General features: G+C 38.3%; 1 protein-coding gene across 1 annotated transcript in view; it reads right to left on the bottom strand.

Annotated features, from left to right (window-relative positions):
- PCDH15 (protocadherin related 15) overlaps nucleotides 1-13,047 on the bottom strand; it is a 784,172-nt gene that overhangs the window by 605,186 nt on the left and 165,939 nt on the right. The window contains exon 4 of the mRNA XM_059397646.1: nucleotides 10,901-11,061. Within this exon, the coding sequence (XP_059253629.1) occupies nucleotides 10,901-11,061 (161 nt within the window). The remainder of the gene's footprint in view (nucleotides 1-10,900; nucleotides 11,062-13,047) is intronic.

Consider the following 13,047-nt stretch of genomic DNA (forward strand, 5'->3'; position numbering starts at 1 on the left):
TTATAGACAGCTGAGAAGTCTGAACACCTTGAGAAAGTGTGACAAAAATTGAGGATATTTAAGCTAAAAAATGCAAGATGCATCAGACAGCTGAATGGTTATTTTGAGAATCTTTACTAGTTTATTCATTGTAGTCTCAGAGAGCAGAAAGAACCACAATGAATAAAAATTTCACAAAGCGTGGTTTTTTTCTTCAGTATAAGTAGTGGTTTTGTATTAATCCAAAGCAGCACAGAATTGAATGGACCATCTCATAAAGCAAGCCCATCCCTGAAAATCTGCAGCCTTGAGGCAAAAAGATCATTTCAAAAGATTAGGTCTATTTTTACTATTAGTTTGAAAGTGTTTTCTTTAATAGATTTTTAAGGCAAGTCCTGCGTATTTCAATTGTAAAGTAAAAAACAAAAAACAAAAACCAAGCAACAACAGATAAATACCCCCCCAAAATCACAAAGACAAAACAAAACAAAAACATGTATTTGTACTGTTACCATGGATTTTAAAGGAAAGTCACGCATATTTCAATTGGAAAGTAAAAAACAAACAAAACAAACCAAAAAAACACCACAAAGACAAAAACAAAAAACAAAAAAATAAAAAACAAATACTTGTACTGTTAGCCCTTGTCACCCATTTAGAAGACAGGTGAATTAAATTCTTCTAAAGTTACTTATCTTCTAAATATTACAAGAGGCCTATAAAACTGTTTCCTCTCAAGTTGGAGCACTATATTGAGTGGGAGCGTGGGAACGCTGGGACAGAGAGGTCACAATCTTTGCAAGAAGGGAAGCAAATGCACATTGCGCTGAGCCCCTACTTAGTCCTGTGACGTGCCCATAAATTAGACATAACTAGGTCACTTGGAGCTCTGGCCACTTTTAACTTCAGCTCCCTATGCAACTGTGAGTAACATGGATAGGCCTTAGCTTGCAATAAATCCTAAACATAATGGATCACATTGAAGGCCAGAATTCCCGGCGGCTCATATAACACACGTTGTAATCTCGCCTTGGAATGGATTCTATTCTGCTGTATAAGAAGGTCATAAATATATCAAGTACAGTTCTACAGTCAGTGAGAGTTGAGGGACTACAAAATGCTTAGGAATCTGTTAGGAAAGTTTTAGGTTATCTTTCCTACCTGCTGGCAAAAATAAGTCCTGCCAATTTTTTCTTCCCCAATTCTCTTAAATTGCTTCATACATAAAGAAGAAGAAGAAGAAGAGAATAAAAGCACTGTGTATAAATTTTTGGGCTAATTAGTTAAAACAACTACCATTCACATATACCTAGACATGCCAAGTACTCTCTCAATTTAAAAACGAATGTTTAACAGAATATATGAATGCATATTTATGTTAACCTTCCTGTGGGTATGGGTCTTGATATGCATAACTTAAGTTTTGGAAGGACACATACCAATGGTGGATGGAGGTTATCTCATGAGTGGGTCTGAGAGTAGAAAGTAAGGAAAGAAACATTTCCAACAAATATGTTGAATTTTGTAATGTGAAGGAAGACAAAAATGAAAAATTTTATTATGAGTTTTTCAGACAATCACTTACAATTTAACATGCAGAGTAAGGTTTCTGTAAGAAATTTACTAATGTGAACAGTGTTGACTATAGCATTCATCTTCAACCCCAGGAGAACTGAGTTTTCTCTAGAAACCATGGTATTTAGAGGCCTTATGGTTTAAAAGAGAAAACAAATTTTTAGCCAACCTGTATAAGACTTGATTTTATTTTTCCTAAAACGAAGGCCAATTTTATTCAGTCCTCACCAGAATGAAAGAATTTTGTCATGATTTGTCTTCCTATGTATTTACTACCTTTACAAAATGAAAAACCTTCATTATTTCACAAATCAACTGGAAGACAGGGAAAGGAAGTAAGATACATTATGTTGCAGAAATTTGTTTTGTTTTTGTTTTTAACATTTTTTTAATTTATTCATTTAAAAGAGATACAGAGACAGAATGAGCACAAGCAGTGGGAGAGACAGAGGGAGAGGAAGAAGCAGGCTTCCTGCTGAGCTGGGAGCCCAACTGGAATTCAATCTCAGGACCCGGAGATCATGACCTGAGCCGAAGGCAGATACTTAACCATCTGAGCCACCCAGGTGACCCTAGAAATTAGTTTTAAACAATGAAACGAACTTAAAGGAAATGGCTGGCCAGAGTTATGAGTGTCCCTCACAAATGGAAGTTTCAAAGTACATGATATGTTGACATAAGTTGTCTAAAGAAGAAAGTGCCAACTTGATAATATAATTAGGATAATGTAATATCTAGAGAAATCTTTCATAATCAACTCTTAAGGACTTTCAGTTTAGTTAACTGTATTTGTTAAATTCATAATTTAGTGTAGTTTGGGATTAATATGAAGCAGTCCTTGTACAGTAAGCAAATCCCATAAAATTGATATGACATGAACACAAAAATAAAGCAAGTCAAGACATTTTGAAGGCTTTAGAGTTTAAAGCAAGAAACTACATACCAGTGTAACATGCAGAAATCTTTTATGTAAAGAGTGGCATTTAAGGCATGTCTTCGTAGTAGATGACATTCAACTGATGGCAGACGGTAAAGGTAATTTTTAGGCATAGATTAAAAAGAGTACCAGGGAGGGGCCCCTGGTTGGTGTAGACAGTGAAGACTCCACTCTTGGTTTCAGCTCAGGTCTGATGTTAGGGTCATGGGATCAAGCCCCACGCCAGGCTCTGCACTCTGCATGGAGTCTGTTTGAGTTTCTCTCCCTCTGCCCCTCTACCCACTCTCCCTCTCTCTCTCACACAAATCAATAGATAAATCTTCAAAAAAAAAAAAAAAATCAGAGAGTACCAGAGAAGGCCTGTCTACAATGAGAAGGCATCTACCAAGAAGGTTGGGACTGTGTTTGGGGCACTGAAGGTACATCAGCTTGGATCATGATATATGGTGAGAGGACTGTGAGGCAATTGTTCCACAGTCCAAGCAAGGACTGAGAGTCATTGTGCAGCTGTGCTGTTGGCCACTGAGGCCTGCAGGCCATAGAGGAGAACACGGGCAGCCCGTGATGACATGGTTGCTGGCCAGCGGCCAGAAGTCAAAGCTCAGCTAAGTGCAGCTGCCAGCTTAGAGTCTGGAAGATGAGAAGGTGAGATGTTTGGGACTTCCATGAACATGATTTCCCTCTGTTCAAAGTTTTTAAAAGTTTGCCCAGAGTTTTGCGATAAGTGTAACAGGACTGTGCCAGAATCATATTTTTCTTTCTACTATTGTTTTAATTTATCCGTGTCATTATGACCATGACTATCCCATGCCCAAAAGTGATGAGGGGATATTGGTCAGGTGAGACACTCCTTTGGATTTCAAACATCTCATGTGATGCTTCTTCATTACTGAGATCTACTTTTCATGCCAGACAACATATTTTGGTTGTTTTATCATTTAAGACTCTTCATTTTACACCTTTGTATTCTTTCTCTCTCTCTTTTTACTGCAGGAAGTGTAAGGAACTTCAGTAAACAGAAATAAAAATAGGGAATTAAAAAATAATGACCATCAGAGCAAGACTTATGAACCAAGCTTGAAAGCTGTCCAAGGCTCCTATGTATACCATATCATAGAGAAGTTCTCTAATTAAATGCAAATATGGGAGGCTTGAAAAGCTTTACATTTTATTTTAATGCTCAGAAATTTCCATAAAGCTCATTTGTTATTTTACTTATTTTTACCATTGAATCTTAAAATATTTACTTATATATATTAGATTTTCTTTTAGTTCTATGCAGCCATACTGTTCAAATACTCCCATTAAGAGATAATTTATGGCCTCAATGAACAAAGTACAGAAAACATGATTCATAATTCCTTCTTGGGGAAACACAGTTTCCCCAACCACTGCAGAAAGAACAAGTGGAAATGAACATGAATCTAATAGGTGGGGGACAAAATTAAAAATGCACAGAGGGTTCTGATCTGCAGGAAGAAGAAAATGCAACATATAAAAGAGAAATGTGGTGATTAGAGATCATGTGGTCCAAGAACACGTAGATTCCTCTGTCCCTGATATACTGGCAATATTTCTACTACTACTACTACTACTTATTCTTATTCTTATTTTTTTACAATTTTATTTATTTATTTGAGAGAGGATGAGAGAGAGAGATGGCATGAGAAGGGGGAGGGTCAGAGGGAGAAGCAGACTCTCTGCCGAGCAGGGAGCCTGAGGTGGGACTCGATTCCGGGACTTCAGAATCATGACCTGAGCCAAAGGCAGTTGCTTAAACAACTGAGCCACCCAGGTGCCCCACATTGGCAATATTTCTAAAATCAAATTATTTTTCATGTCTATGATGTTAATATTCTTAATATTCTTCACCCACTGACTTGAGCTCATTTGGAAGCATTTTTGTGCCATCCTTATAAGCCAAAGAACTTTGTGTAAAATCAGAATCTCCTTATGCAATGATCTGAATATTCTGTCCCTCTAAAATTCATATGGGGAACTCCTAAGGCCCAATAAGATGGTATTAGTAGGGAGGGCTTTGTGCTGACTGACAAATATGTTTCAATGCAGAAAATATTCAATGTTAGGTGTGATTTAAAAATGTATTACTTCAAAAAGGGAAACATACCTTTATCATGCTACCTATAAAAAATATTTTGGGGAGATGAAGGTAAGAGGCAGAATTTCTAACATCCGGTGAGTTTCATCATCTACTTCTTACTTCCCTTTAACAACATGAATCAGGTGATCAGGTGATGAGATTAATACCTTTACAAAAGAGGCCTTAGAGAGCACTCTGGTTCTTTTCCAGCATGTGAGATTACAAGAAGTCTGTAACCTGGAAAAGATCCTCCCCTGGTCTTGATAGCACCCTGGTTCCATACACTTAGCCTCTGGAACTATGAGAAATGAATTTCTGTCATTTCTAAGCCATCCAGTCTGTGGTATTTTGTTATGGCAGTCCAAATGGGCTAAGACACCTAGAAGAGCTTCATTGTATTTGAAAAGCTCAGTGGAAAAAAATTTCACTAACATAGTATTTCCAGAGCAATTTTCTCCTAAGAAGTGCTAAAATAAATTCTAACCTAGTGATGTAACACAGAGTTTTGGCAGTTGTTATTAGGGTCAAACCCTGATTGTTGGCTCTGTTTTGCTACTCAGAACATTCACATTTTTTGTTATGATTCATTATATTCACAGAATGAACAACGCTCAGAATGTTGGCAACCACCTAAAGAACTTGCATATCAGGAATCTCAGAAAATGCAGAGGTAGGTATGCTTATATCAGAAAATAGAAAGATTCCAAAACACAGGCTATAATAAGAGACAGAGGACATTACATAATGAAAAAGAGGTGATCCAATGAGAGAATATAACATTTGTAAACATTTACGCAGACAATATAGGAGCACCTAAATATATAAAGTAAATATTAACAGACCTAAGGGGAGAGATAGACAGCAATACAATAATAGCGGGGGACTTTAATGCCCCACTTACATCAATGCATGGATCATTCAGACAGAAAATCAATAAGGAAATATTGGCCTTGAACAACACAGTAGACCAGATGGTCTTACACACATACAGCCTATTCTATCCAAAAGCAGCAGAATGTATTTCTTCTCAAGTGCACATGGAGCATTACCCATGATCAATCACATGGTAGGCCACAAAGGAAGCCTCAATAAATTAAAGAATGTTGAAATTATAGCAAGTGTGCTTTCCAACCACACTAGTGTGAAACTAGAAATCAATGATAAGAAGAAGCCTGGAAAATTCACAAACACATGGAGATTAAACTACATGTTATTGAACAACCAACAGGTCAAAGAAAAAAATAAAAAGAAATTTTAAAAAATAATACTGTGAGATAACTGAAAATTGAAATACAACATACTCAATTCACAAGATGAAGGAAATGGAATTCCAAAAGGGAAGTTTATAGGGATAAATGTGTACAACAAGAGACTAGAAAAATCTCAAATAAATGATCTAAGCTTATATCTCAAGGATCTAGAAGAACAAATGAAACCCAAAGTTAGTACCAGAGAGAAAATAACAAAGATCAGATAAGAAATAAATGAAATAGAGAATAAAAGAGACAACAGAAAAGGTCAACAAAAACTAAAACTAGACAAATACACCACAAGAAGAGAAAGCCATCAAGAACTGCAAACTGACTTGATGTCCAAAATAGATTTGTTTTAAAAAATAATCTCCATTTATTCATCCAGTAAAACCCTACGCAGCCAATAAAAATGATTACATATATACATTCATCCACAAGGATGGAGGTATATTACAAGTCACATTTAAAAAGCAGGCAGAAGGTTGCCTGGGTGGCTCAGTGAGTTATGCCTCTGCCTTCGGCTCAGGTCATGATCTCAGGGTCCTGGGATCGAGCCATGCATTGGGAATCTATGCTCAGCAGGGAGCCTGCTTCCCTCTCTCTCTGCCTACTTGTGATCTCTCTCTCTCTCTCTCTCTGTCAAATAAATAAATACAATCTTAAAGAAAATAATAAAAAATAAAAAAATAAAAATCAGGCGAAAAAGGGCACCTGGGTGGCTCAGCCAGTTGAGACTCTAACTCTTGGTTTCAGCTAACGTCCTGGGGTCCTAAGTCTGAGCCCTGCATTGAGCTCCATGCTCAGCGGGGAGTCTGCTTAAGATTCTCTCTCTCCCTCTTCCTCTGCCCCTGCCCTCCATGCTCTCTCCCTTTAAAATAAATAAATAATTCTTTAAAAAAACCAGGCTGAATGTATTATATACAGTGTGATATAAAGACATATGCTAACATATGTGCATATATATGTGTATATATATATATACATATATATATATATATATATATGCTTGAAATAATATACAGCAGGATGCATATTAAATACTTTCCTTAAATGGAAGAGCAATTTTTGTACCTATGCTTTTTATTTTCTGTTATTTCTACCATAAGCATATATTATTTTATAATTAAGTAAAATTAAAATTTCCTGTTGTGATTAGATTTGGACAAAATGTGCTGATGTACCACACTCTTTTCCTAGAAGCAATAATCTATTCTTCACATAAAAAAGATGGGCACTGGGTTAAGAATTTTCAGAAAAAAAGCCTTTAGACTTTGATGAATAAAGCCCTAAAAAGCACTGTGGCATCAGGGAAAGCAATTCACAAGAATTTTAAAAATTCAAAGGTTAATGTAGGACATTGTAAACTGCACTGATGTAAGAGATTGTATTGAGATTTATTTTTTCTGAGGTACGTGGAGATCACTTTCTATTAAGGGATTTGTGGCAGACATCTAATAGCTAGGGAATGCATTAAGACCACACAAGTTACAAAAAGAAAAAAAAAAAAAAGACTACAGCAAATTACTCCAGTGGGTTGGGATAGATATGAGTACAAATGCAGTAAGGCAGAAGGGTGCCTGGGTGGCTCAGTGGTGCCTTGGTTCTATCTACAATTCCTGATTTTGAGATGGAAGATCCTCTAACAATTTGAGAGTAAGGGAAGTAGGAAGATGCATTAGTCAAGGCAAGATCTCACCTTTATGGTGAGTGAAACTCTTGAATTTGATGGCATATCATTTATTCATATGGAAGTAAATTTTTTCTTGAGGAATGAGTCCACAGATTTTATCAGAATCCTGGCCAAGTGCTCCCCCTCCCCAAAATGAAGACTGGCCAACAAATCCAGGAATCAGAGTGGATTTCAGCCTAGTCCATTACTACCTTGACTTGTGGAAATTTAATACTGGTAAACAGCATAAGAATGTATTTCTTAATGATCAGTTAATCCCTGATATGTCAGTTTCTTGACATCAAACTGTTCCCCCCCTTTTTTTGTCACTCTTTAACTCGATGGTGCCCTTTACTGGCTAGCAGGTCCACACCTCACACTGTTACGCTTATTCTTCCTGTGCTTCTGGCTTCTTCTATGCTACTCCTTTTACTATGTTTATACTTAGACTTCTAACTCTTTGTTTAAATCCAGCTCCCACATTTATCCAAGAATTCCCTGGCACCAAAACCCAACTATTTCGCAGCATGGCTTCCTAGTTAATTAGCTGAGTGGACTTAGACTTTCTTCACCTAAGCAGAGTACGTGAGAGCAGTAGGCTAGCAAAACTGACAACAATAACAATAAGAAACAGCAACAATGATACAGAACAAAACAAGCAAACAAAAATCATGGAAGGCTAACCTAAGATAGATAACCTTTTATGTCTTTAAGAAAGAATTTTTTTAAGAACTCTTACAAAGCAAAAGCCATCTATCTTCTATAGGACTGTATAAAATAAAAAATGCAGAAAGGGCGCGATATCACAATAGCATGTGGAGACAAATAAATAGCATATGGAGACAAATAAAAAATCACCCTCATTGCTTTACTGTTCTCATTTCCCCATCAACAAGTGCTAAATGTTAGACTGGCTGTGTCTAAACGTATCGCACAGTAGACCATGAAAGAAATAATCAATTAGCAAACCTTTAAGATTCCTTCCACCTCTAAAGTCCAATGATTCTGCGAAACATTTGTATGCAGCAAACTCTGAAAACTGCTATATTTGAAGCATGTGCTGTGTCTAGGGAGCCTTGCCTTGAGCTCATATGAACTCTCAGCCTGTCTTTATTTTTTTTAAAGATTTTATTTATGTATTTGACAGAAAGAGAGCGAGAGCAGGAACACAGAGGGAATGGGAGAGGGAGAGAAGCAGGCTTCCGGCTGAGCAGGGAACCTGATGTGGGACTTGATCCCAGGACCCTGGGATCATGACCTGAGCTGAAGGTAGATGCTTAATGACTGAGCCACCCAGGCACCCCTCTTCCTCTCTTTAGCTACTGTCTTCCTGTGATCTCAATGACTGTGTTTGCAAAATCAACATACTGCACATATGTGAACCTGTGATTTGATTTTTATTTATAGATTCTTCTGTACAATATTCACTTTATAATTAATATCCTTTAGGTGTCCTTGACTCCAGCATCTTTAGCTAATTCAGGTAGGTGTCTGCTGACAACGCTTTAATTTACAAAATATCTTGGCAAGTGTAACTTGACCATAACATTCCTAATTGAAAGGGGCATTTTAAGTAGAAGGAGATAAGTTTTGGTTACTGTGTTAAAAACGAACCCACAAAAGAAAACAGCCGAGATGATTCTTTAAGTGATACTTATTTTTGCAATTATTACCTGCAAGTCAGTCCTTGTTCAAGCGTATTCCCACAGTACTGTTTTTCAGTTTCACTAATATCCAATAAATGTTGCCCTTACCAGAAATAGAAAAATAATACTAGGGAAGTGGATACTTATCTTTCCAAGTAAAGATAATTTTTGGTGCATAATATAAATAATGTTTTAGGTTGGAGATACAGATCCCAGTTTATTTATACTGAAGGATATCCTTTCTTTCTACTCAAAATTCAGACCCAGAACTTGTGCTTTTAATCTCAAATGAAACAAAAAATGTTTTTAAAAAAGAAAATGATTTGTCAGCAGAACAGTAAGTTATTAGAATTAGCTATTAGGTTAAGAAAAGGAAACAACATAAAATAATAGTGGCCTAAAAGAGATACATATTCTATAATTCTGCTAATAGGTTACAATATAAAATGCATGGGACATAGAGATGAATGGTCCTGATTAAGGCCAGTACAGGATGCCTGTAGGTAGCACAGTGGGGACACTCTCCCAGCTTGCCAGTCTGGCCCATTATCCAGACTGCTCTCACAAAACTTAAGACTTTGAAGATAAATTAAGCCAAGACAAGATAGCAACTGTCCTTATTCCATTTTACACCTTCCAGGTGCCCATCCTGAATTGTGAAGTGTGGTGTAGAAATGATGGGTTGTGATAGAAGTACATAGTGAGTGTGTGGAGGGGAGGGGGCCTTGAGGCAGACTTCTTCTCCTACATGGACCCCGATGATCCCACTTTCCCTCTCCACTGTGCCTGCCTTCCATGACTGCGACCATGGCTCTGTCAGTGTCCCTGCAGCCCCCAAGAGGACAGAGAGAGCCCATCCTGGTGGGAGAGTCCTGTGCACAGCCCACCTCACAGCCAAGCTCTGAGAGACTCTGAACTTTAGATGTAAAATAAATGAGGGGCCCTCCACCCTACACTGTATTGTAAAGTGAATCATAAATTCGAGAGAATCAGGTTCACCAAGTGCTGAATGCCTAACATTTAGATTTTATAGCCTGGAAATTCGGGAGTAGGCCTGTTGAGATGTGCTCCTAAGGTCCCCTATAATGGCTATTACAGCTACCACAGGGTGCGCCACACACACACACACACACACACACACACATACACGCTTCTCTGGACCCAAGACTGGAATGCAAAGTCCACTTCCTCAGAAGAGAAATAGTCAATGATTTTGGCAACTTAGCTGTTCTTCATAACAGAATACCTGAGTTATGCTGCCTTAATACCTAGGTCCCCTGCCACCGATGGACTGGCAAGGTGCCAGGAAACTCATGCTCCTTCTTTGAATGTCTTTATAGTGCAGGAAGCACAGGGCCACACACTCAACCCTCAACCCATGACTGCCTTTTGTGAGACCACCTCCTGTGCTCAGCCCATCTCACCGCATCCTCAAGCAAACCTGAGCTGCATTCCCAGACTCTGTGTGGGTCCTCGCCTTGCTTCTCCTACTCTTCCAACTCTACCCCCAACTTGTTCCTGGATGTCAGGGGGAAATACAATGGATCTCTTAGACACAGACAATCCCTTCCCTCCTTATTTTTCCTTCCAGGAGTTTAAAAAAAAGGGGGTTTTTTGATAAACATAGAAAATCATGTCCAATTCTATAGAGAAAGTTTGATGTTCTATCAACAAACACATGCAGTTACTTATACCACGATAGGTTGTGACATGGGAACAAAGGAAAAAAGAGTCACTAACGTCTCTATCCAGAACTCGGCCCGTGCTGTTCAGAAAGAGCATTTGCCTCACAGGGTCCAGCAACACCCAGTAATCCACATTGTCCTTTAAGGAAAGTTCAATGGTGGGGTCTGGTCCTCCAGCAGTCCCTTTGATCAGCATGTTATCCACCAGAATTGTACCTGCAGGCCAAAGACAGTTATTTGAAAACATGCTACTCATACGGATTCTTGAGCAAGATCATATTCTTAAACCCCAGGTGACTGGCAAATCCATTTTCAAGCAGAAGACATTCAGCATAATATTTGGCATGATATAGAAAGTGTCCTGTCTCCAAAAGGCGAGATAACCTTTATTCCACTATTTATAAATGATATTTTTGGGAGATGAGGGTGGCAGGCAGAGATTGAACCACTTGGTGAGTTTCATCATCTATTTCTGGTTTCTCTTTGGACAATTTCAAACTGTTCCCCCTCCCTGTCCATCACTCCGCACAGGAGTGATCACTGGATTTCACCCCAAACAAAAAGGAAATGCCTGAGATACAGAGACTGATCCTTCAGTTCACTCAGTAAGACTTCTGATATGAAAAGAGACAGCCTGAAAATTACAGAAAGGATGAAAAGGAAGAGATAAAGTAGCAAGATCTCCCATGATGAGAACTGCTTCTTTCTTTTTTTTTATCTTAGCGCAAATCCATAAAACGTAAATCTTAATGTGAAAGACAAAACCAGTGGGCAGACATAAGACAGACTTCATTCTTCTTGCAGACACATCTTGAGTGCTTGATCAAAACAGCACAATGTGGGCGCCTGGGTGGCTCAGTGGGTTAAGCCGCTGCCTTCGGCTCAGGTCATGATCTTAGGATCCTGGGATCGAGTCCCGCATCGGGAATCTCCGCTCAGTGGGGAGCCTGCTTCCCTCTCTCTCTCTCTCTCTGCCTGCCTATCTGTCTACTGTGAACTCTCTCTGTCAAATAAATAAATAAAATCTTGAAAAAAAAAAAAACAGCACAATCTTCCAATGGAACTTTTGGGTCCTAGCTTTCTTACTATCTTTTCAACAGGCTAAATTGTAGACATGCGTTGAATGAGTTGAAATGACAGCACATCTCTAACCTTGCCTATTTTGTTAAAAATTCCATGCATTCTGCAAGTTGGATGCAAACAGCAGTGATGTGATTCAAATCCCATTTTTCCCCCCATATAGCAACAATCCCTCTGCCAAACAATAATGCACTATAGCCTAGGGCAATCATTTTCAGCCAACCCATTTTATTAAAATTATGGCATCCAGAAGAGATGGGGCTATACAAATAAAAATGTACCCTCCTAAAAACATTAAAATAAATGGCATACATCTACAGAACTCATTGCCTTAGGAGAGCATACAAGAATATATAGATAATCCATAAATATAAATCTAGCTTGAATAACAATGCCAAACGTATCTAATGCACTTTCTTAAGGCATGGAATTGGCCTACATGTTACATCGTTGCAGAGACACAGATAAAAGGGGCGGGGCCTCTTTGGAAGATTTTCTCAGCAAATTAATAGTAATTAATAATAATTAAAGCTATACTATTTTTCTTTGTAACAGTATTATCAATGAGCTTCATCTGTCTGGGGAATGTTAAAGGAAACCATCCTTTTGTAGCAATAAATCTGAATTATGTTTAAACACATATTCACACGCCTGCATTTCTGAGTGGCAGATTATCTCTTTCTACTTTATTCACATACTAGTACACACACCTGTAAATAGGGAGTGAAACTGATCCTTCTATTTTTTATTGAAATGGAAACTAGATTCCCTACAGAAAATATGTCCCAAAGTACAACCCGACATCGATGGCATTTTCTGACCTGGGAACGTGTTCGAGGCCTAAGTACACACTGGTTTCAAAGCACATCACACCACTAAGCTTTGAAAAATGATTTCATAAGTAAGTCAGTCTGTGATTAAGAAATTAAATTAGGGTGCCTGGGTGGCTGAGAGGGTTAAGCCACTGCCTTCTGCTTAGGTCATGATCTCAGGGTCCTGGGATCGAGTCCCGTTTCGGGCTCCCTGCTCAGCGGGGAGCCTGCTTCCTCCTCTCTCTGTCTCTGCCTGCCTCTCTACCTGCTTGTGATCTCTGTCTGTCAAATAAATAAATAAAATCTTTAT

This window comes from Mustela nigripes, chromosome 4, assembly GCF_022355385.1.
Source record: "Mustela nigripes isolate SB6536 chromosome 4, MUSNIG.SB6536, whole genome shotgun sequence".
NCBI lineage: Eukaryota > Metazoa > Chordata > Mammalia > Carnivora > Mustelidae > Mustela > Mustela nigripes.